This window comes from Protopterus annectens, chromosome 2.part0 (assembly GCF_019279795.1).
Source record: "Protopterus annectens isolate FY-2018-M chromosome 2.part0, PAN1.0, whole genome shotgun sequence".
NCBI lineage: Eukaryota > Metazoa > Chordata > Ceratodontiformes > Protopteridae > Protopterus > Protopterus annectens.
Window position 1 is genome coordinate 92,894,050 of NC_056728.1, and position 27,256 is coordinate 92,921,305.

At 36.5% G+C, this 27,256-nt stretch overlaps 1 protein-coding gene across 1 annotated transcript in view; it reads right to left on the reverse strand.

Moving 5' to 3' along the window:
• TRPM8 (transient receptor potential cation channel subfamily M member 8) overlaps positions 1–27,256 on the reverse strand; it is an 820,991-nt gene that overhangs the window by 149,155 nt on the left and 644,580 nt on the right. Inside the window, 1 exon segment of the mRNA XM_044060289.1 lies at positions 27,038–27,215. Within this exon segment, the coding sequence (XP_043916224.1) occupies positions 27,038–27,215 (178 nt within the window).

A 27,256-nucleotide genomic window follows, 5' to 3' on the forward strand; every position in this document is an offset into this window, starting at 1 on the left:
AACTGCTCTCTCCAAAGCAAAAAACACAGCATCCATGGGACCCGATGGTGTCCCCGGCTGTGTGCTCCACGAACTCAATGAGGAATTAAACCCACAGCTAGGACAGCTGTTTAATCAAAGTCTTACCTCTGGATACGCACCCAGGAGTGGCGCACTGCAACTGTGGTCCCACTTCACAAAGGCGGTGCCTCCACAGACCCTGGAAATTACCGGCCCATTAGCTTGACAAGCCTTATCTGCAAAGCCATGGAAAGGATCATAATGGACCTCATAAATAAATACATAGGGAATTTGCAGACTTTGGATCCAACCCAGTTTGGCTTTGTCAAAGGCAGATCATGCCTTTTAAACTTGGTTGACTTTTTCGAAACAGTCACCAAAGCCATTGATGAGGGAAAGGCAGTCCATACAGCCTACCTCGATCTGGCTAAGGCCTTCGATACAATACCCCACTCGGGTATCATTGAAAAACTCATCAGCTTAAATGTTAACCCATACATCACAAGATGGGTTGCAAACTGGCTGAGTGACAGAACCCACAGGGTCAGAGTTGCTGGCGCCATGTCAGACTCAAAGCCTGTCACAAGTGGTGTCCCACAGGGCTCAGTCCTGGGCCCACTCTTGTTTGGCATCTACTTTTCGAAGTACAAGCAAACACAGGAGGGTTATGGCTGACAAAGTTTGCAGATGACTGCAAACTGGGCGCCATAGTAGAAAACACATCTGACACAGATATCCTTCAGAAGGGTCTCACAGAAACGGATAACTGGTGCCAGAGCCACGGCCTAAAGTTAAATGCCAAAAATGCATAGTCATACCCTTCGGGAAAAACAAGGTTACCCCTAGCTACCAAATAGGTGGCAATCCACTGAGCACAGAAGAAGTTATCAGGGACCTGGGGACCCAGGTTGATAGTAGTCTGTCATTCGACACCCATGTAGCTAAAGTAGTTAGGAAGTCCTTCTACATTGCCCACCTTATCATGAAGGGATTCTCATCTAGATCAAAGGAGGTCATAGTCTCCCTTTACTCATCACTCATCAGACCAATGATTGAGTACAATGCCCCATTCGGAATGTATCTGACCCGACACCTGCAGCAGCTGGAGAGGCCACAAAAGTTCCTCACCAAAAGGATAAAGGGTCTCAAAAATCTGTCCTATGCTGCCCGACTGAAAGAACTCCAGCTCTATTCAGTCGCTTACCGCTTGCTCAGAGGTGACCTTTGCCTAACATACAAGGCCATGTCAAACCCAGATTTGATGAATATGCTTCACCTCATAAAATCTAGATCCATCAGAGCCACAAGGGCGGGAGACTTAAACCTCGACACGGCTATTAATAGGACGTGCTGGAGAGATAGATTCATCACCCAAAGACTCCCTATGCTGTGGAACAAAATCCCGGTACATGTGAGGCAGAGCACCTCGCTGGCCTTGTTCAAGAGAAATCTTGACCAATGGATGGGAGATCGCAGATATACCCCAGGAATTACCTCAGTGTCACTGCTCGACAGAGGCACAGCAAAATAATGGGTATAGTTCCCCATACTAAAGGGGTGGCGTAAGCCACAAAACAATGGGCTAGGCTTATAAATGCCCTCGGGCAGATAGCCTAGTATGAACCTATGAACCTATGAACCTATAACTCTCTCCCTGTATGCAGCTCTTATCCAACCAGTTGTAGAATATTGCACTCTGTTCCATAGTCTACTAACAACCTATGTGATACTGCTGGGGAAGTTGCAAATATTCCTCATAAGGAGAATTGTAGGCCTCAAGTCTTACTTTATAGCCAAAGATACAGCAACTTCATTTTCTCTGTGTCTTATCGCCTTCTTAGAGGAAAGCTAGGTCTAATTACAATATTAAGAGACCTCTACATATTTAAAATTCTTTGACCTAAACACAATAGGACATTTAGCATCAGTAAATCTTAATATCAACTATAATGGTGCTTAAAATGTTAAGAAATGGTCAGATGCAGTGGCTGCAGAACATGATGTAATACCTTTTATTGGACCAATAAAGGTTTTGCTATTACTAAAACTTTCAGGTTAGCAACAGCTGACAATCAGTGTTATCATTATGTGAGGCCTGACTATCTCATCTGTCAAAGACTCCCAAGCCTACAAAATAAACTTCTTCTCTCAATTAAATGTAGCCATCAGGTTAGACATTCAAGATGGAAATGTGTGACTACAAGGGTTTCTATAAGTTTCATCATGGAATCTGTGTTTCATAGACCTTGAACTTGTTCACCAAACCTATGAATATATGAACCTTTCAGCCCAAACAAACAGTGCTCACAATGCATTAGGTAAAAAAATATAGCCAGTGGTATATGTCTATACTGATGTCCCATCTTCAGGTGGCACTCATCATTTCTTGTTTAGCAGCTGGGTAGTAGAACTCTGCAGTTCACAACTCAAGGAGAACAACTGCTAATGTAAATTGCATAGTGGTGAGAAATCCTGCTCTTAACAGTTAGTCAGATTACCATTGCTGTTACTGCAGTTTCAAGCAGACCAAAATTCCTAAAATGTCATGCAAATGACTCCTCAAAGGAATATGGTTTTGTTTATGGGAAGACTTTGACCCTGACTTCTTAATGGCTCTTTAATTCTCTGGAGGCAGTTACATCAGTGTAAGTTGCTGAAGATCCTGGGTTCAAATTCCAGCCAAAGGCCTAAATTTTACTTTCATATTCCATAATTAAATAATGCTTTCATATCGTCTTTCAGCTGGGGTGTGTATGAGCGTGTGTATGTATGTGTAGTCTGACCTTGCCATTGTATTTACAAAACCTGACAGTTCAAGTCCTCATACTCCAAGGAATTGAGTGATATCAAGGGGAAATATACACTAAGCCTGAAACTGCTATATCTCAGAGAATTACCTCTTCTTCGAGGTACATCAGTCCCACATACTGTATATAAATAGTAAGAGTATGGTGGTGTAGCCTCCTACACTTGGTCAGTGGCAGCTGGTGACTTCAAATCAAAGGGGGGCTGCAGGAGACAGCTGAATGGGTGGGGTCAATGGGAATGGGTGTGGCCAACTAGAAAGGGGAGGAGCTATGCTCAAAACCACAAAAACCGTTAAATATACTGCCCTGGGTGCCAAACCCTCATTATGGGAGTCCAATCAAGACAAAATGAAGTGTAGAAGAAAAAAATATTTCAATCCATTGGCTGCATGACAGCTTACTTAATATCTAGATGGAAACAAAAAGGATGTGAGGCTACTGGTATGCCAGTCAAAATCAAGTATAAGAAAAACAAGCAGCACTTAACTCAAATCACTTCTCCTTGCACTCCAGTTTTAATTATAATTTATATTCAGCTTTATTAAAGTACCAAGTAACATGCTGAAAGTAGCAATCTCTGTGATACCCTGACTTGTAAAAATGTTTCTTATCCAAAAAAGACCTGCTGCCTGACAACTATCTACTTGGTTCATGGGGAAAACATGATCAAAGTAAAATATGAAAACCAAACAAGAAACAAGCTCAACATATATTGCTTAAATGATTACTGCAGAGGATATGAACCACACATGATAGATTGGCATTCTGTTTAGTTTGCAGGTAAAGCCTGTAATGAGGTTAAAATAATCTAATCCTGGCCTTTATTACAAATACTGTCATATGCATTTCAATACCCAAGGCTTATACATTATCTAGTTATGTAAGTATTCTCTGCATGGCAACAACAGAAAGGCTTTCAATGTTGGCAATGCTGCTTATTAAAACTTACTTGCATCTTACAATATCAGACAAACTTACCTGATGGTCATTAAAGCACTGCTACTTAAACACAGAGCAAAATGCACTTTCTGAATAATAATAAGCATATATCAACAGTATAAAAATATGACAGAAACCAGAACATTCTGCAAAATCAATGACAGATGAAAAGCCACTGTAGTACTTGTGTTTACCTTGGATGGGGGGATACTATGCACATTTACACTGCATAACTGCTCCTTGCCTTGCTTGGACACATCCAGAGTCACTACATGGGGGAGTGGGGTGCAACAAGTTTGTCACAATTTGAAATGTCTCTGGCTGACTGCGATGGCCCTGACACATTTGTCATACCTCTCAACCTCAGAGCAAGACATCTGGACAAAGCCATACATAGAAGTGGGACAAAGGCCCAAAAATAAGGACAATTTTTAAATATTGCTCTTATAAACTTAGAAAGATAATAGAATAGTAGGTCTTGCGTTAGTATGAATTTTCTGAAAGGTATGAAATCTGAAACTCAAATGTCTTTCATTATTTTCTAACTTCAGTCTTTAATGATTAGTCACTAATTTGCCAAAAACCACAATTTTATGAAAAATGGACCAAAAATGTGATGCAAAAATATAAAATAGCCACACAATACAGCTGGGAACCTGTCAAAGAAGGGACACTTTTTAATATTAGTACTGCAGCTGACAAAATAAAAAAATCTACACGCATTTCTGAAATAAAAGTAATCTATAACTGATTATTACAGCTATTCATTAATTGTAAACCTTCCATGTTTTCTTCCAAAATTACCATTTTGCAGAGGGATTATTAGGGGAAGAGCAACATTTTGAGCCAAAATCTGGGACAGTTGAGAGATTTGGATATGCCTAATTCTATAAAGGTTCATAGATTAGTACTAGGCTAACTGCCCTTGTGAGTCATTTTAAGCCTAGCCAATTATCCCCTGTGAGATTCAAACTCTGTATCTTGTGTTTGTAAGGAAAACACCTTCACCATTAGGCCAGCCTCCCAACCAAGCAATTTTATTGACACGTACCTCTCAACCTGTTAATGCAGGAAATCTGGACAAGGCCAAATATATTGGGGGAACATACAAACACTACTAAAAATTACTATTGTATAAACTTAAGACAAGTGATAGAATAACAGGTCTTGCTTTAGCATGCATTTTTCTGAAGGTTATGATGTAAAACTCAATGTCTGTCATTTAGTGACTTCATTCCTAAATGATTTGCCAGAAAACCACACATTTTACGAGGAACAAACCAAAAATAAGAAGCAAATATCTATTCATGCTGCAAATATATGGACAACTGTGAGGTATAGTTCAACCAGGGCTGTCTGAGTTTGCGGCCCTTCCCCTCTCAAAATCATGGTCGATTAGAGCCCCCCCCCCCCCTGCAACAATTACAGTGTCCCATTCCTTGGCTATTTTGCCCCATTTACAATAAACACTAGTGTGCATACTGCTTTACTTCTGCAATGATTTGGATTTCATTTGAAAGTTTTATTTTGCATTTTTACAGCACAAACCCCAATAGATATCTGCTAAACAAAGCAATGCAGTCTCACAATGAAAACAGACTTAGCATTAAAACTTCTCTGCCCTTGAAACATACATGCATTGAAACAGCATTGAAACCCACATTCAAAGAAAATACATTTTGCCAGTGGCAGATAAAGATTAACTTTGGGCTGTTTTCAAATCATAGGCCCATTGAACACGAAACATACACATGCTCTTTGATACACCTTCCCGATTATATTAAATTGTATTCCTTGTACAATACAGTACAGTTGTTAGAGGGCATTTTAAATGTATTGTTTTGAACATTTTTCCAGTAAACAATGAAACAAAATGCATGCACCAATGACAAAACTACCCAATTCAGAACATTTCCATCATAAAAGTCTACTCAACCTTCTACAGTCCACCAATATCAGTAAATATGCACAATCTCTGAAGTGTAAAAGTCATCTAAATAATTCCACATTAAAGAAATCTGTAACAATGAAGAGGTTGCTGCTAGCAAACAACTTTATATGTCATTGTTTATTCGTCTACAAATAAAGTGCCTGTTTCCCTTGAGGAATAAATTGCCTATGTTGCATGCATTAAAAAAATAAGCTAGTAATATCGCAATAGGGACTGTATGGCAAACTGATAAAAGGTTCATAGTTACTACTCTAGGTATCTTTGCAAAAAGGACTGCAGCATCCACCCACTTTACAACACAGTACAATATCAACAATGCATCTATCTATTGTGGGAGTAGAACCCACAGCCTTCTCCATCAAAAGCAAGTACATTACCTGTTGTGCTATTAACAATGTAAGTGGGCTCAGAATAAGCAGCACTAAAGTTTTGTTCCCCTGCAGCTCTCAGCTCCTTGTAAAATCTACTTGACACACAGTTGTATTTCTGAACTTTGCAGCACAAGAAATCTGGAAAAAGCCGAAATTTATTGGGGGGGGGACAAAAGCCCAAAAACCAGGGACACATTTTAAACATTGCTTGTACAATGTTGGAAAGTTGCTAGAATAAAATGCTGTGTTACCACCATACATTTCACTGCCACGTCTTTACCTGTGCAAAACAGTCAGAGAAACATAACACTATGCCAAATCAGCTGTTTTGTGAAAGGGAGGAAGACAAACTTAAATGGCTACCATTTAGTGAATTCAGTTCTCACCATAGCTGTCAACCTCTTGACATAAAACACCTGAACAACCTCTTAGCAAACAACATGTGGACAAAGCCAGTAATGGGGGGATACAGCCCCCAAACATTCAATGAATTCAGTTCTCACCATAGATAGCTCTCAACCTTAGCACAAAATACCTGGACAAAGCCAATAATGGGGGAATACAGTCCCAAAAATAGGGACAAATTTCAAATATCCATGTTATAAACTTATCCACTTAAAAAACTGGATCCAACGAACCACGGAAGATAAAATCACACAGGGTTTATTAAGTGTAAAGCGCTTTTCGTCGCTCAATGTTTGAGCAACTTCCTCAGACATAATTAACTAATTCTAATTAGGTATTTATACTAACATCACTTAAACAAATCAAATACTAATCAATTAAAATTTAAAGTGATGTAGTATACTAAATATTAATTAATATGTTATAAACTTAGACATATATATATATATATATATATATATATATATATATATATATATATATCTATACAGAGAGAGAGAGAGCGAGCGATAGAGATATATATAGATATACATATACAATATCAATATCATTGCTTATGCAGTAGCAAAGGTGCATCTAAACATGGTGTAAATGAAAAAAAACAAGGCCTATTAAGGCATATAAGCAAGTGTACTTGACTATGTATGACACAGTGGTGCAGCGGTGGCATTGTGGCCTCACAGCAATAGGCTCTCTGGTTTGACTCTCGGCTGGAGTGCCTTCTATGCAGAGTCTGCATGTCCACCCTGTGTTTGTGTGGGTTTTCTCTGGGTGTTCTTGTTTCCTCCCAGGTTACAAAGACATGCATCTGGAGCATTTCTCCTGAGGTGCCTGCTGAAAACTTGCTTCATTCCAAGCTGGACTTTCCTGGTAAATAAATGTGCATGTGTATTTTTATAATATGTGTGTGTGTGTGTGTGTGTGTGTGTGTGTGTGTGTGTGTGTGTGTGTGTGTGTGTGTGTGTGTGTGTGTATGTGTGTTTGTGTATGCGTGTGTTTATACACCTGTGGATATTCATGTACAGATACACATGCTTACATATATAGAACATGTTATCTAAAGAGGGAATACATACAAATCAATTTAGAATGTCTTACAATCATTTGCACTACCAGATTATGCATTTCCTGTCACCAAAAATATTACTGTTATCCATTCACAAATTTAGATTACTGTAGGCCAGGAATGCTGGCTTGGATGTCTGACAAATGGATGCTATGTAAGAGAGGGGCTAACAAAAGTGGCACCTGTGACTTTATCCACACGGGTTTGGTCAGACAACCAGCTATCTATCCACCTAATAACATAAGGATTTACATTCAGATTTACAAGTCTTTCAACACCTGGAGGAGCAATGGTGTCAAAGGTCTTTGCTATGCTGATATATGCTATGTGAACGTGATCAACTAAAACAAAGAGACTTGTGTTCTAGTATTAAAAAAATGTGTTCTGATCTTTCTAACTCTGTTTCGGCCACCACTTTTGATGAGTTTTTGAAGCAAACCAACTTAAAACTCAAGGAATATGAAGCTACGCTGATTGACCGAAAGAAAGGGAAACTATTGCGTGACGTACGTGACTATGAATCCAACCGGGCTTTCCTTTCCAGGGCTCAACGTACGAAAACTCGCAAACAAGTTAGGTTTCAGCCTGGCAAGACTGTGAACACTTCATATCATTTTTCAGCTTCGGAAGGTGGCTATACTTCTTATGAAGAGGATGGTTACGAATCCGATTTTCCAGTGCTTCCGGCGGCCCAGCAGAGGGACAATTTTCGAACAACTTTTCGTGGGGATGTTGCCACACCTTTTCAGAACCCACAGGGACAGAAACGGACTTGGGAGCAGTCCTCCATTCCAGGCGGGCAACGATTTGGACAAGGTGGACTCAAAAGGGGTAGACGATGATTCTAACATTGTTTGTAGTGATAATTACATGTTTCTGAACACTCAGGAATATGTTATTAATTTGTCTGATTATGAATTTGATAATGTTGAGATGTCTGTTTTGAATAGGGGTTTGAAATTTATCCCTACGGTTGTCACTCGTCTTCATGAATTACATAAAGATATATATGCCTTTGGAAGAAAATTACAGCTTAAATATTTTTTTAATAATGTTGATATGTCTTCGTTGATAGTTAATGATGATAATGTTAGTAGTTCTTCTGATAGCTTTTTTTCTTGCTTATCAGATGATGATGTTAATGCATATTGCAAACTTGACACTACTAGCGTTCCTACACATAGTAATTTTATACCTAACAGTTTAAATGGGGAGGTATGTCAGTTTATTAGTTTAGTTAATTATTTTACTGAACTAGACTATAGGAAATATATGAGTAAAAAATCTAACATTAAATATAATTTACAATGTAATGAATGGAAAGCATTACTAAATCTTGGAAAAATGAGTGATATTATTTTCAAGCCATCTGATAAGGGTAATAAATTGGTAGTCATGCGTTTTACAGAGTACATGTCTATGTGTATGGATCATTTAGATGACATCAAGACATATAAAGTGGTAGATTCAAAGGTTTATACTAGATCTATTGAAGAATATTTGGATATTATTAATAAAGGGGTGAGATTAGGTTATTTTTGTCAAACGAACATTAAGAAGAAGTTTCACGTGGAAGGTTCTAAAATGGCTTTATTTTACTGCCTACCCAAAATACATAAAAGCCTATCTAGGCCCCCAGGTAGGCCTATAGTCTCAGGTTCTTGTTACTTTTTGCATAATTTAGGTATTTTTTACATCATTTTTTGTCATCGTATGTTTATAGGTTACCCTCATATATATGTGATGTGTTTGATTTTTTGGAAAAAATAAAAAGGGTAGAAATAAATCATAGGATGGTATGGGTTACTATTGATGTGAAGAGCCTATATACCAATATTAAACATCAGTTTGGTATAGAGGCTATTAGATTCTTTTTAGGTGATTTTCCTGCCACTGAATTTATTGTTGAGTTGCTTTATTTTTGTTTAACTCACAATTTCTTTGAATTTAATCATGTGTTATATCAGCAGTTACAGGGTACAGCCATGGGGGCTTCTTTTGCCCCCATGTATGCTAATCTGTTTATGGGTTTATTTGAATTGGAAGTTATATATAAACATGAGTTTTTTCATTCACATGTGATTGCATATTATAGATATGTGGATGATTTGATATTTTTAGTTGAAGCTGATAAAAAAGAAATTATAGATTTTGTTAATGATATTAATAATAATAGATTTTTGTTGAATTTTGATGGTTTGACAATTGGACATACTGTTCCATTTTTGGATGTTATGTTGGATATTTCTGATGGTAAGAATATTGTCACCTCACTAAATAGAAAATTTGAAGGAGTTAATTTATATTTACATGGTACTAGTGGACATCCCCCCCATACTATAGATGCACTACCTTATGGGGAAATGTTACGAATATATAGACTTTGTAGTAAGCCTGATACCTTTCATAAGGAAATGAAGTCCTTGGTAAACTCTTTTATTAACCGAGGGTATAGTAAAGAAATTCTGAATAAATGTTTTGACAAGTTGGTAAAACGGGTGAAGCCACCTGATTCTAGAAATGGTCATAATCTTTATAATAAAGTGGTCAGACATAATAATATTACTAATCGAACTGAAAATATGTATTTGGTAACCACTTTTGGGTGTTTTACTCAACAGTTTCTTGATATAGTGAGTCGTTTTTGGTCTTTTTTATGTTCTTTAAAGAATGTTCAACAATGGTTAAATGTGAATTTGAAATTTTCTTACCGTAGGGGAAGAAATATTAAAAAACATTTTTTAGTTAAAAGTAAGTTTAGTATACGTCCTTCTCAAATATGTATTACACCTTCTAGGATTGGAACTTTTCCATGTGGAAGGTGTAAAGCTTGCAAGCATATTGTACCTTATTTTTCTTCCATTAATAATGTTAAATTTAGTGCTAATAATTATTTTTGTTGCAATTCAGTAGGTGTTATATATGCTCTGTGTTGTCCATGTAACAAATATTATATAGGGGAGACAAAGAGAGCATTTAAAATCAGACTGATGGAGCATATAAGGGACATAAATAATGTCAATGCTGATAGTCCTGTAGCTTTGCATTTTGCACAATTCCATCATAAAAGTAGTGTTGGTTTAAAAGGTACTGTATTGGAGCAAATTAGTGTTTCTTTATATTGCAATATTGATGTTAAAACTCTTTTATTACAAAAAGAAGCTTTGTATATTTTAAAGTTTAAAACTATGTCTCCTTTTGGGCTTAATGAGGAGTTCAACTGGAAGGCATTACTTAACTGATTAGTTATTTAATTGACTAATTATGTAATTATTTTAGATGTATATATGGTTCTGTGACTGTGAATTTTTATTCTCCTTGAAGGCTTTGGCCGAGACGTCAGAGATTTTTATTAAACATTTTGGTGGATACTGTGCTTGTTGTTCTGTGCAACCAGCTATCTATCCACCTAATAACATAAGGATTTACATTCAGATTTACAAGTCTTTCAACACCTGGAGGAGCAATGGTGTCAAAGGTCTTTGCTATGCTGATATATGCTATGTGTACTGCATAACAACTATCTACTGCTTCAGTTACTTTTTCAAAGAAGAAAAACTAATTAACCTATTTGTGTGTACAAAATGTCCATTGTGGTGCTTTCCTAGTTGAAATAATTAAGAACTGCTCTCGAGGGAAAGCCAGGTACCAAAATGTTCAGAAACTCCTACTTATTGAGCCAGTGACAGTAAGGATCATGTGGAATGCAGGAGGTCCTGGGTTCAATCCTCAGGCAAGGGTCAGTGTTTTCTTGTTGAGTTCTTTAATGTTTTTTCAAAGATATTAATGAGATTAAAGAGGCAGGAGGTTCTCCAGTTCATTTCTCAGCAGGGCTGATGCCTTCTGTGAGGAGTCTACATGTTCTTCCTTTGTTCACATGGGTTTTCTCCAGCTGCTCCAGTAGGTAGATTGGACACTGTAAATTGGACATAGGTGTCAGTGTGTGTGTGACTTTCTGGTATGAAAGAACAGCTGTGGCAGGGCTAGCCATCCAGTGGTATGAACCTTGGTTCCAGGAGACTGCCACTGTTGAAGTGACACCCCAACCCCATATGCAAAAATGAGAAAAGGGGTTGTGAATGGATGGATGGATGGACTTTCCTTTTACAAAGACAAGTTGATCGGTGTTCATGGTCAAGAAGTTTTCAATGTCCAGATTAATGTTGTCTGGCTAATATGCTCCATGAAGCTTAACAGCTTTACACAAAACTATAAAAACTACATCAACATGTTTCACCTAGTCAACAACTTTAAATACATAATCACAATAAAACAAAAGACTGATTGAAATGGATATTCCACTTCTCATGGTATACTAGTAAATTATGATATTTTCAGTTAACTGCAGCCTCTTAACAATTCTGTCATGATCAATAATGTGTAAGACTTCAGAGAAACATGCAAGAAAATGATGGTTCTGTAACAGACTACTACTACTTCCCTGAGACCATTCCCTTTATAGGTGGAAACAGTATGGGGCTTCTTCAAGTAATTTACTAATTTATGTGCCTGCGCTGAGCTTTAAAATAGTTGGCTTAGAACTGAGGAGGTTGCATGCCTTGTCTCTCTCAATTCAGCATTAGTTCCCCCATCCAGGCCACTGGAGTTTGTTTTCTTTAAGGTTCTGTTTATTCATGAGAACTAATCCAGAGAATACAGCTAGTTACTCCAGTTTTGTGTTTGCTAATGTTTGAGTCAAGAAGGGAAGCAGTTCTATCAGACCTAGTGAAGTATCTTAATCATTCTTAATAACATCCATGGTATAATTAAGCCTCTTATGACTAGCTCCATAGACCTGAACACACTCCAGACCTCAACCAGGTCAAAGATGGACAGTTCAACATACCAGTCTCTGTTATCTATTTTGGATATTAGTTACCCATATTACAAATATATCTAAGCTACCTATTTTAAATATTTTCTTTATGTGGTGGACATAGTTCTTAGAATGTAATTTCACCATTGGTAATTTATTTTCCTGGAAAATCACTGAGGATTACAGTTTCAGTCATTAAAATTTCATATTAATTAATCCTCACAAAATGCATGATGATAAAAAAAACTGTTTATTCTATTATGTTTTCAGGTAAATTAATGTAATACTTAAAATTGTTGCTTATTTTGGAACTCCCCCCTATTATTTTTGCTTTTATCTCTGAATTTTAAGCAAATTAATTGAGAGATATGAATGCCATTACATTTTTGCCATTTTTTTTTTGTTCATCATAAAATGTGTGGTCTTCTGGTCAGTCATAGAGGGTTCCAGTTATTAAATAATGACAGATATTTGAATTCCTGTAAACGCTGTGCAAATATGTTTATTATGTGAACTATCCAAGAATGTAAGGGCAATGTTTAAAATCTGTCCCTAATTTTGGGCCTTTATTTCCACAATAGTTTTGGCTTTGTCTCTACTTCTTTCACAAAAAAGTTCAGAGAGCATTTTCAAAATAAAAATTGGGCATCTGAGATGTACAAAAACAAGTGAATTATAACTTCTGGATTTGACTGTGGAAAAAAAAACTACTAACTGCTTTTTGCTCATTATTCTGGATGTGCAGGATTATTTTGATTTGTGTAAAATCACTAGATGGCTATTATTTTTATCACAATCAAATGTCTGAAATGCACAGAGAAATGACTATAACTGCTGGGTCGGTTGGGAAAAGTCTGTGGATTGAAGCAACTGACCCTCTGGTCATTTGTTCATTTTAAACAGTCATTGGCTTGAAGCATGTCAAACAGCAGGGATACAATTCAAAAGAGACTATATTAGCACTTTCGTCCAACCAAGATGAACTTCCTCAGATAATACAATCATATTAAAACTGTTATCTTATATACATGAATCAAATGAGACTCGTTAGCAATTCAGCCTGTCATATCCCCCAGTTTCTTAAAAGTAACTATCAACATTAATATTCAAAAACATTATTTTAGAAAACAGATCTAAAAACCTCTTCCAACTTTAAAAACATATTATTTAACATCAAAAGATATTATAATATAAAATTATTATCAAGAATATTACTGCAAATAAATTGAATGCATTCCTATCTTTCTAAGGCTTTCATCCTCAGTAGGCAAGAAATAGAACACATATCATTAAGACCTGGCCATTTAAAGGCATTAAGTCTTAACTGCCATAAAAGTTCTTTTTTCTCCAGCAGTAATTCCAAAGGTCCCTCTAGGTCCTAAAACTTTTCTGTCAATAACCATATATTTAAAACTGTGGCCAAAAGATCCACTTATATGTTTTGCAAGGGCATTAGTTTCCTGCCTTTTTTTATGGCATATTGATGTTGATAAATCCTATCCCTCAATCGGTGGTTTGTTTTGCCCACATAAAATGCCCTGCATAACAGGCAGGTAGCTAAATAAACAACTTTTTTACTATTTCAATCAAATCTATGTCTAATACTATACTCATGTTCCTCAATCACAAAAGTTTTACCAATTTGAATGTTAAAGCATGATGAGCAACTCCCAGAGGTACCCATTTGTGGATCCTTTGCAGTTGGGGTATTATGCAAATTCTCCAGTATACGCTTAAAATTGATTCCTTTCCTAAAAACTACAGTAGGAGATGTTCCCAATTTTTCTCTTAGTTGTCCTTCTTCCATCAGAATTGATCAGTTTTTGTTTAAAATATCCCGGATAGTCCCATGATGCTAAATTGTGTAATGAACTGAACTTTGTTCATCACAACTGACCTTGATTCTATAAGCTCAGTTTCTAATGGGTCCATACTAACATGAAAAATAGTAGATTCCTCAAATGCCCCCAAAATGGAGAAAAACTGACCTTTCAGTCTTTTAGATTCTACCTCATTCCTTAATCAACAAGTTTCTAGGATAACCTCTCCTTTCAAACATAGATGGCAACAAATCACATTCATTCTTAAAACGTTCCTCTAAGGTTGTCATTCTGGCAGGTCTTATGAGCTACCCCTTAACTACCAACCTTTTTTGGTGTATTGGGTGTGAACTTAAAAAGTGTAAAAAAGTATTGGAGTAAGTTTTCTTCCTATAGATTCTGGATATATTCCTCCCATTAATAATGTCCTTTTCCAAACTTACATCCAAAAAGGAAATCCATCCTGTGTTAAATTCCCTTGAAATTTTTTAAAATATTGTGGTCCCACTGATATACTCCATAAAGAAATTAAATTGGGTCTCGTCCCCTTTCCATAGGATAAACAAATCATCCAAATAATACAGGTACAGTGTAATGTTAACTGTAAACTTACTTGCGAAAATGTACTTATATTCCCAACCTGCTATAAAAAGGTTAGCAAATACTGCACCACATGGGGATCCCATCACCACCCCAGATTTTTGTAAATACACTTCACCTTTGAAACTCAAGTAATTATTTTATACAAGTTCATCTCAAAATTCCAAAATCCAATTAATTCCTTCCCCTTGTGGTGTGAGAGTGTAAAGATCCTTAACATCTATAGTGGTAAAATTACATGAAGAATCACAAGTCAAGTCTTTAATGGTGCTCAAAAAACTCCACGAGTCTACAAATCTGTTGATTAGAATTAATAAATCTTTTAAGCCTATAATCAAGGAATTTAGCACATGCAGCTGTTATGGAATTTCTTCCATCAATAATTGGCATCAATGGTGGATTAAGGACATCTTTATGGAATTTCAGAACTCTGAAAATACAAGGTAAAACGGGGGATGCCATGTTCAAATAGTTAAACAACTGAATGCTAATACGTTGTTTTATAAGCATATCCTTAATTTACCCATAGACTTTCCTATATGCCACATTTAACTCATTTTTAGAAACCTTTTCATAAGCCACACTATCCAATAAATGTAACATTCAAGACTTATAATCAAAAAGGGCCATTATTACATGGCCACCCCCCCCTTATCTGGCTTCATAACTCATATTTTCTGCTCCTTCAAAAAATTCAATAACAGCAATTCCTGTTCATTCAAATTACTACCTTTTCTAACATTTTTTATAGTTGACATATTCCTCAAATCAAGTTCACAGATTTTCTGAAACACAGATAATAGCATACACTGGGGGATTAAAGGTGCTAGCCACCCTATATCCTTCCCCTCCCAAAAAATTATTGCCAAACAATAATGACAGATTCAATTTACATATAAACATTTTCAAATTGACCAAAATATTAAATAAGTTTGCCCTTTTACTGGGCACAAAAGTCATACTTTTAGATAACAAATCAGCCATAGAAACATCCAAGGCAGTATCTGAAAAATTGTAACTATGGAAATCCCCATCTGAAATTGAAATAATCCTCATGTGTGTTTCTATTGTATCCTATAACATGGAACCAAAATTATTTTCAAATACAACTGTTGAGTCGGTTTCCCTAGACAGTAAAACAGACTCCAAATCTACATCTGCCAAAGATAAATTTGATGCTAAAGTTAGAGTTGAAACACTTGATTCACTTGATTCATTCGCTCCAAAGGATGCCACAGACATTAATGGTACACTCATAGCAATCTGTTTGTGGTTCTCTCACAAGGAAGAATTGCGAGTTGCCTCGTTCGCGTAGTTCTGACCCTTTTGGGTCCTGTCTGGAGGATGGTGACAATCCTGACAGTTGGATTGGTTGAACTGTTGTTGGTTAGTCCGCCTTCCTTTAATCCTCTCTGAGCATCTTAATTCAAAACTATTGCCATTACTATCATTATTATTGTTTTTAGTTTGAATTTCTTTGAATATTAATGTTGATAGTTACTCTTAAGAAGCTGGGGGATGTGATAGGCTGAATTGCTAATGAGTCTCATTTGATTCATGTGTATAAGGTAACAGTTTTAATATGATTGTATTATCTGAGGAAGTTCATCTTGGTTGGACGAAAGTGCTACTAAAGTCTCTTTTGGATTGTATCCCTGCTGTTTGACCGGTTTTCTTCAAGCCAACCACAGTGTCATTTTTATTTGTTTGTTGGACGTTTTGTTTGGGACAGATTCATTTTAAACAGTCATTGAGCTGGCTTTGAAAGAGTAATGTGCATTTGTATGAAATAAAATGGAATTTATTGTTATTATGACATTTAAATATTTTTTTTTACCACAAGCTAACAGTTGGTATATACACAGTACAGTGGATGTAATTGATGAATACAGAAGACATTTAGGGATACAAATGACTTAACCCTGCTGCTTTATGAAATTGTTAAACAATAGTCACTAGACTGGCATATGCTAAAACAGGGTCCAGCAGTAGCATTGCTAGGGTGGGGTGAGAGGGGCAACTCTCCCAGGGACAAAGTGCTGGGGGGTGCAATCTCCCAATGCTTGCTCCACTGAAGCAAATAGTTTGCTACAGATTAAAAGTAAAAAAAAAAAATATTTTCTCTTAAAAGCCTGAATGCTGTGAAGCTATGTGTGGACAGGGTATAAACTGTAGCAACTGTTTGATACATTTGTAGCAAGCGGTTTGCTACACTTTAAAAATAATTATTTTTTTAACTAAAACATATGCACTCTAGCACTCTGTGCTGACAAGGTAAAACTTGCAGAAACATTTACTGCAGTTTAAGAGAAGACATTATTGCTTTTAATAAAATATGTTGAAGAAGGGGTGGGGGCAGGGGACAGAAATGGGTCTTAATCGGCTTGGGAAGGAGGGAGTGGGGAGTGTCATGGCTGGTATGTCAGTAGAAGGAATAGCCTCTTCTTATTTTTTTCAATGGAAGAGCTTGGAGGGGCATAGATCTAACTGTAATAAGCGAATTGTAAGAGCTGTGGGGGGGGGGGGGGGCACTGGTTTATAGTACCATCCCAGGAATATGGTTGAACCAAATAAGCTTTTAGTGTCCAGTATTGCTATAGTTTATGTTTGTGAGTGATTGTGTGTGTGTGTGTGTGTGTGTGTGTGTGTGCGCGGGTGCGCACACGCGCGTGTGTGTGTGTGTGTGTGTGTGTGTGTGTGTGTGTGTGTGTGTGTGTGTGTGCATGCATGTGTGTGTGTGTGTGTGTGTGTGTGTGTGTGTGTGTGCATGTGTGTGTGTGTCTGTGTGTGTGTGTGTGTATGTGTGTGTGTGTGTGTGTGTGTGTGTGTGTGTGTGTGTGTGTGTGTGTGTGTGTGTGTGTGTGTGTGTGTGGAGGGGGATAGCTGGTAACAGTATGGTCACTGCTATTTATATTTTTCTTACAATTAAACCTCTAAGGTATACGCAGAATATACCTTTAGCTTTTACAGGGACTGCAGAGATTGTGGCCATTATTTCTTTACCCCCCCCCCCAAGCCTCAGTGGTATGCACAAAAGGTCCCTATAGCCTTTCTAGGGGCAGTGTACATTTTGTGGTACACAAACTGAAATACATTAGTGTGATTGCTACCATTTTCACTTTCTTCATATAGATATAAATACAGATAGTTATTTTTGGGGCTAGCAGTAAGGAGGCATGCTGTTATATATGTTTGACAGCAACAACTGTAAATATGTAACTACATTTTATTTGTTCTTTTAATTTTGTCCCAGTCTGACATCAGAGTGGAACATAGAAAGCAGTTGTCTTTTAGGCATAGGGGTAAGGAGGTATGATGTATATATCTTTAACAGCGCCATTTGAAATATATGACTACAGGAATTTAAACCTGCAACCAGAGGGGCACAGAGCAGGGGACTATCCCTTTTTGTTTTGTAGTGGAGGGGGTAGGGTGGTAGGCACTTTTCCCTAGACTATGTTGAAAGGATGCAGGGATAGCCAATGTCAGGCCAACATTGGAGCAAAAATGGTGGGGAAAACTCTAAAATGCACATTAGAACACCTATAACCCCAAGGCTTGTGGGGATCCAGCATCCCCCAAACTAACCCTGCTTAATTCAGTTATTACAATGCTATTTTACCCAATTACATTGATACAGGAAAAAGCTGATGAGCAAGATGAAATGTGCATAGAAAAATAGTAAATAAAAGTAGGTACAATTAATCTGGATGAATTGGGGAGGTCATGATAAAGGAGGAAGAAGGGGTGTAGTGATTGGTGGATGTGTGTGTATGTGGGAAGGGGGGGTTGTCATGAAGATCTGTACCTAGGGTGCCATTTTACTTAAAGCTGGCCCTGCTGGATGGTCTTGCAGTTTTTGTTTGAGTACTTGCTGTGTACTTTAATATACTACTTTGGAACATTCACTGCTCAGTGAAGTTTCTTATTTATTTTGGTCTATTTTTCTATTTTTTATAACTAGCAAAACTATATTTAATATATGAATTATGACCTTTATCATTCCTGGGTGTTTCTTTATTTGTTAACTGGAGTAAAATACTGATCCAACTGCACCATTTCAGACAGCTCATAGAATGAGATATATATAAAATTATGTCAGTTTCAATAAAATATAGTACCCATAAAATCAAATGCAATGAAACAATGAGAAAAGGCAGCAATTATACAACAGGTAAGTAAAACATAAGTAAAGCATATGAGTAATGTAGTTACAATTTGCTATACAGTATACTAGTGTAGGCTAGAGAGAACAGTAAAGTTATGCTAAAAATGTTAACTTTGCAATACTCCTGCAGGCAGACAAATAAAGAAGGCAAAAGAGGGGAAGTAAGTTTTAAAAGAAAAACATAAAAGAAATAAAAGAAAGAGGCATCAAGATATGTCACAAGGAAGCAGAAAATATTTGTTTATTATCTTACTGTGTGAACTTGAGCATGTCACTAAATTAGGCATTGGTCCCAGGCCCTTCTTGAAAAGGAACTATGATTCCACATTTTACTGTATGTAAATTCTCAAGCTGAAAATAGATTTTTTTAAAGTTCTATTTACTGACTGCAAGACTTCTGTGAGTCTGTTTAACTTTTCTCATTAAATCATTGTACATGAAATTTGATAAAAACAAATGCTCAATTTATTTATATGACCGAATAAAACGATATTGGTTGTAATTCAGAGAGCTTTCCCTAACCTTATGTTAGCGAATGCAGAAAATGCTATTCAGAGACATGATCAGCCACAATGAGGAAATACCTCATTATCAGTTAATCTGCATGTCTTTCAATCATATGGTGTTATCTCTAGCGCTAATCAGCACTTTCCTGTGGTACTCATGACTAGCTGCATCTTGTTGGCACAGGCACCTCCTCATTTACACTCTCACACTCATGTAGACTTTCAGGCACACTCCCAGCACCCCTCCACTGTCCTTGATTTAGTCTCTTTAAAATTTGTCCTGTCCTTTATAAATCATGGAACCTAACAGTCAGTCACTAAGACTAGATATTAGAGTTCTTTACTTACTGTTCAGAAAATAATTTGTGATACAAAAGTGTTGTTCTATTAGCTTTTTAAATGACTTAGAGTAATATTTAAAAAGTGTCTCTGGTGTTTGATGTTCCACTATCAGAACTATAGGCTTTTTTCATTAGTAAGGGTATGGCAGACACACACACACACACACACACACACACACACACACACACACACACACACACACACACACATTCAGACATTCTTGCACATACATATGCACACACACAGTCAGAGATTTTTACACAGACACACACACACACACACACACACACACACACACTCACACACTCACACACATACACACACACGCACACACACACACACACACACACACACACACACACACACACACACACACACATACACACAGACACACATTCAGACATTCTTGCACATACATACGCACATACACATGCATTTAGACATTCTTACACACACACACACACACACACACACACACACACACACACACACACACACACACACACACACACACACACACACACACACACACACACACACACACACACACACACACACACACACACACACACACACACACACACATTTAGACACATTCTTGCACATACATACGTGGACAAACATACATTCAGACATTCTTGCATACACACATACGCATACATTTAGGCATTCTTACACACACACACACACACACACACACACACACACACACACACACATTCAGACATTCTTGCACATACATACGCACATACACATACATTTAGACATTCTTACACACACACACACACACACACAAACACACACACACGCACGCACACACACACACACACACACACACACACACACACACACACACACACACACACACACACACACACACACACACACACATTCACTCACTCACTCACAGAAAGTCGCATACACACACAAGTTTTCAGTGTACTTGAGATGCACACACCCCTCACACATTTGCACTCATGGATACACAACCCTAATCTAATGATCCCCTAACTCTCTACTTTGACCACCTAGGCAGAAACATGCACCCCTCCACACACACACACACACACACACACACACACACACACACACATACACACTCCAGCAGATATGCACATATGCTGCCACCCTTATCCCCCCAACTACAATCTCCCATACTTACTGTAACACAGCATCTGCCACTGGGAGTAATGGGAACACATGGAAATATAACCATGTTAATTAACATGAGTGGCCATGCGAATTTACACATCAGATAGATTATTTGAATTCCTTGTGTATGTAAATCTTGTCTCACATTTATTTTTTACTTGTCATTTGTTACCTGGGTTAGTCCCATAGGCTAATAGCCTCTTTGGGGGAGCCCCAAAGGGATATTTATACTGCTAGTGGAAATTTGATTAGAGCATCAGCAACATTCCTATACTCTTTGGAGCTGATAGATGGTGCAAGAGGGATCCTACAGTATCAAGGAAGAGGCTTAGGGGACGCAGCAGCAGCACGGCAGAGAAGCGAACATTATGGAGAGTTTGGAGGTAGAAAATGAGAATTTAGAGGAAATTTTGTTTTATATGGATTATCAGAATGCAGATAAAAATTCCTTTGTGGTAGATGAATGATACAAATGAGCAGTGTGAATCTGTTGGAGTGGATGCAGATAACAAATCTGGCATCAGGAGGGCTCAAAGATCATGTTTTGTTGAAAATAACTGAGCAGGATAATCTAAGAGACAGTTCTGCTATTTCATGATGGGAGATGGCAGATAACTTTCTTGGAGGATGGTAATATGGAGAAGAAATATACAAACACTAAAATATGCTGAAACACACCCGTTTAATAGCAAAGCTTTCAGGTACAAACCCTTTATCAATGCTCAATGAGTATTGATAAAGGGTTTGTACCTGAAAGCTTTGCTATTAAACGGATGTGTTTCAGCATACTTTAGTGTTTGTATATTTCTATCGTTGGCAGCTGGTTGGACAAATATGGAGAAGAAACCAGTGATGTGACAGTAGAGAATGCAGCAGTTAAAACTTATGCAACAGTGACAAAGTAAAAGAGGAAAACAGTAAGAAACTGAGAAGGTGTCTGGTTTTGTGGCAGCAGAGAATTCAGTAATTAGTACAGAAACCACACAAATCCACTCACAATGAACAAAACAGTCGGTGTAAAATATGAAATCCAAAAAAACGAAGCAAACACCAGCTGTACCACAGCTATGGAGTTTATTAATAACGAATAAAACACAGGCGAGCGCTTTCAGAGCTATGCCCCTTCATCAGACAATCTACAAAAAATGCATTATTCATTATATAATATTGACAAGGACATGTGATTCATGTCAATTAAACCTTAAGGACACAGTGTTAACAAAAATGATAAAATGATACCATGCTACCTGTGTTTTATTTGTTATTAATAAACTCCATAGCTGTGGTACAGATGGTGTTTGCTTCGTTTTTTTGGAATTCAGTAATTAAACATATGCAGCAGTGAAAGCCGGCAAAAAGAGGACAGCAGCAAAAAGAAGAAAAGACCAACTGTGAGAATAACAACACAAAAATGACACTGTAAAAGACAGATATTATGTATGGTATAATGTGGCAATAGCTCAAGAAATACAGTCTTTTATACATATAGGGACAGACACTTTTTGTGATTGGAACTACAAAACAAAAAGGAGTATATTATCCATGGAACTAGTATTTATTTTCTGACAGTAATTTAAATATTTAAAAATTGTTACTCTGCTGTTTAGAACTGATAAACTGGAGAAAGACGATGTTAAAAATGCATGCAGGTTTGTGTGAAACTCTTGATAACATTATGAAAATTAAAGATGAGAGAAGTTTATGGACTGGAGGGTTGAGGAGGGAAGTTGTTTTGAAATGTGAAAATAATATGGTGAAATAGTTGCCAAGTATTCTTTTTGTGGCTGGTCATAAAGTGACATTAAGATATTCTGGCCAGACTAAATCATGTTTTTTTCTGGGGACTTTTCTCATTAAATTAATGATTGTGATAAGATACAATGTAACTAGTGTTGGGATAAAAGACATACAGCAAGAAGTTGTGTGTCTGAAACAGTAAATAATGAAAAAAGAAAGGGAAGATAACATACACAAGGAAAGGCAACAAGAGTCTGGGGGAGAGGGTGAACTACATGAAGCAGAAACTGTAGAAAAAGAAAAAAATATAGAGGGGAAAAAGCAAATAGTGTTACAGTTGTGATGGATTTTTCAGACATTTTAGCAATTTGGATGGAAATGATGGAAAAATGGAGTATATTAAAATAAGAAAGAAAAAAAAAAGGATAAATGAGAAATTATGGGATAAAATTGCAGTGTGAGAAGTATTTCAGTTATGGAAGGAACATATAACCATGAAGGACTTCTATAAAAACTGGTCTGAGCGGTGGATTTAACTTAAAAAGAAGTATAAAAAAGTATGTTTTCAGTGGCAGGATGGTGTAAAAAATGTAGAGAAAGTGAATTATGGAAAATGTATAGAAATGTATTATAAAATTTAGAAAATGGTATAAGAGATTATTATAATATGCAAAAAGAAATATATAAAAGAAAGTGTGAAAAATTAAGACATTACTCTTTAGTTAGAGATATTATTTATTAGAGAGAAAGAAGCAGGCATCTGCATATTTGGTAAAATAGTAAAAGAGGATATTAATATAATGAGAGAAACTGAAAATGTAGAAGGAGAGATAAAAAGAACACAAGAGCAAATGGTGAGTATTGCATTACAGCATCTGGGAAATGTGTATTAGAATATAAGTTTAGAAAATAAAAGTGAATGGAAAGTAAAGACATTTCCAGAATGAGCTAAGGAAGAATTTGAAAAGAAATTATGATTAATGAATTAGATGAAGTACTTAGGAAAGTAAATGCCGATTCAGTATCAGGTCTATACCATATAGGGTAAGGAATGTACAAGAAATTAATGTACTGGCAAAGAGAGCCTTTTGTAAATGTACTGAATGGATGGTTGAAGGGTGGCTTTGTTTATGAAGAGTTATATAGTGGAATATTAAAATTTGTGTGGAAGAAAGATGAGAAGGATGAAAAACATAGGAGACACATTCACACTAAAAACATAGATTATAAAAGTTTTATGGGAACAATATAGAGAAGAATGGAAGGAAAGATGACTGATATTAAAGAAGAAAGTACACATGGTATAAAAAGAAGGGATGTCAAGAATTGTTACTGGTTGTGAGAGACACTGTAGATGATTTTCTAAGTAAAAGGGAAGATGGTAACTTATGGTAGATGATATTAGCAAGACGCTGAATACAGAACGACATGATGGTTTATGGGATGTTCATAGGCTCATAGGTAGGTACTAGGCTATCAGCCTGAGGGCATTTATAAGCCTAGCCAGAGTGTGTCAGCTTTCACTGCCCCATTGATTAATTAACTGAGCCTCTGTCAATAAGAGCCAATGAAGTGATCCCAGGGGTGTATTTTGTGTTACCCATCCACTCGTCAAGGTTTCTCTTGAAGAGTGTTAGTGAGGGGCTCTGCCTAATGTAGTTAGGAATTTTGTTCCAAAGCATGGGGAGTCTCTGTGACAGGAATCTATCCCTCCAGCATGTTCTATTTATTGTTGTGGCGAGGTTTAGCTCATTAGAGTGAGTGGCTCACAGTGACTTGGATTTCTTTAGGTGGAGCATGTCCATCAATTGTGAGTTGGACAAGGCTTTGTAAGTCAGGCAGAGATCACCTCTGAGTAAGCGATATGCCACTGAGTACAGCCAGAGTTCTTCCAGTTGGGCTGCATAGGAAATATGTTTGAGGCCAGTAATCCTCTTGGTGCGGTACTTTTGTGGTCTTTCCAGCTGTTGGAAGTGTCTTGTGAGGTACATCCCAAATGGGGCATTGTACTCTATGATGGGTCTGATGAGTGACGAGTAGAGGGGCACTATAACCTCTTTATTTCTAAATGTGAACCCTTTAGTAATTAGATGGGCTACATAGAAGGATTTCCTAACTACTTGTTGATGTTATGGAGAAGTATGGCATAATTAATAAGAATTATTAGAGTGGGTATGTCAGCATATCAGAATAATAGATTGTGAGTGTTATTGAATGGGTAGCTGAGTTAATATGCTTGAAGTGTGGCATAAGACAAAGATATCCCATGTGTGGAATACTGATTGCATTGTTCATGAATCTGATAATGAATGGGATATTAACATTTATACGGAAGGAAAATGAGAAGAATTAAATAAACATTGCAGATAACACAGATTATAGATACTTATAAAATGAAAGATGCTAGATATGTGATAACAAAGGAGATGGTGATACTAGTAGTTTTGATAAACACAGACAATACAGTTGAAGTTGCTAAGAACAAAATATGGTGATGAAAGTGTTGGTTTGTCTGAATGGATCTTTAAAGGAAATAGGAATGACCTTACATAAAGATAAAAGTAAGGGTTTGGGTGATGTGGTGAAAACTGGGGGTGTGAATTTTCCCAAATTTTATTCCTAGCAAAGATACTTCATTCAATGAAAAATAATATAGTTATGACACATTCAGATGGTTTGATGAAGGAAATGTGTTTGCTTTGGTGGATATATAGATTAGCATTCAAGAAAAGGGTTTATCTGGTGAATTCGGTATTAATGAGAAAAATAGATTATATGTCAAACATGAAAAGAAAATTGTGCATTTGGTATTTTCTTTCATATGGGATCCGAGATTAAACCCAGTGAAAAGAAGTGTGTTGTATATAAAGTGAAGCTGAAAGGGCATTGGGTTTACTAAATCTAGTTGTTTATTCAGTTCCTTTAAACTTGTATAGGGTATTAAAGTGGGTAAAGGAATAGAATGAGAGTTTAACAGTGAGAATATTTAAATATAAATACAAAAAATTTGGGAGATGATGAGAATAAGAAGAAAAATATGTAAATGACACAATTAAAAATTGTCAAGAATAAATACTAACATGGAAAATAAAAACTGATGAGATAGAGAAAAAAATATACTATATATCAATATGATGAAACAGTATTATTATTATATAAATCCATGGTAAAATTTACCAGAAAAAAAGAAGTTATAAAGCCATTAAAGTAAGGAAAAAGTGAGGTATCTAGATAGTAGAGTGCCAGGACGTCCTATGGCAACAGGTATTAAATAAATTACCAATGAATATGTCATATTAAATGAAAGTTGAAATAGTGTGTTTATTTTGTGGAAAAGAAGAGACAACAGAGCATGTTTTTTTATGTAAAGGAGTGATAAAACTCTAGAAAAAGTTGTGTGAAGAAAAACTTTTTGAGAATATTATTGACATAAACAATATAAATATGTATATGAGTATGTGTGGATATTATTATAAGAATAATAAAGAATATGTGAAAAGGGTAAATAAGAATTTATTTTATGTAATATGAGTTATATGGAATGAAAGACTGAATGAATTTTTGTTAAATGGGAAACAGATTTTGGCAGGTATATTGCAGAAAACAGATTGTGGAAGAAAGAGTAGGAGTCAGTTATGAAAGAATAACATTGAGGATGCAATAAGAAAAATAATAAATAGAAATAAAACTGTTTATATATGTATTTATAAATAGATTGTGTTAAATATGGACCTTTACTCTTTTCAATAGGTGCTGTGGGATCTTGTACATCCACCTAAACTACCACCAATTCAAGCAGATGAGACCTCGGTTTAATGTCTCATCCGAAGGACACAAACATTTCTGGGGGAGAGAACATGGATGATTAGCATGAGATGCTCCCTTTAAATGCATCTTTAGCATTTAGCATGGCATGGTGACAGCTTACCTTGGTGATTCTAACAAACGTGGAATCACTGAGGTCGGTCTGTCAGTGAACTGGAAAGGGCTACCACCTGCTGTTTCCCCCCGGTATTAGGGCGTAATGCAGGCAGTAGCACTTTTGGCATCCCAGCCATTATTCAATTGGAAAGTAATGCGATGACTTAAAGGAAAGTGATAAATGGGTTACAAAATCAACTTTATGTTGCAGAAGGCTGAGAGATGGATTTTGGAAATTAATATTTAGTCATGTTTCTTTAAATATGGTTTAAAAAGTATGTCTGCTACGTGTAACACCCTGCAAATTGTTGGTAATCTGGTAGTTCTTTAGTCGGTATGTCAAAACTGATGACTACTGTTTACAAATAGAAATACAAAAAGTAATTTTGTTGATGCTGTTAAAAAGGTATCATTAACACAAATACACTGTACTTACCCAAACAAGGCAATAAGCAAGTTCACAAGAAGGATGTTGGTGAACAGTATATAAATGCATAACAGGATGATTGTCAGCCACTGAGGAAAACTCGGTGTCATGTCACTGTCCAGTTCCACACAAAGGGGTTTTGTTTCATTTCCATAGAGTGTACACAGATTGATATCAAATGCAGTAGCTTGCAAATAAATAAAAAAATAAATAAAGTTAATCACATAA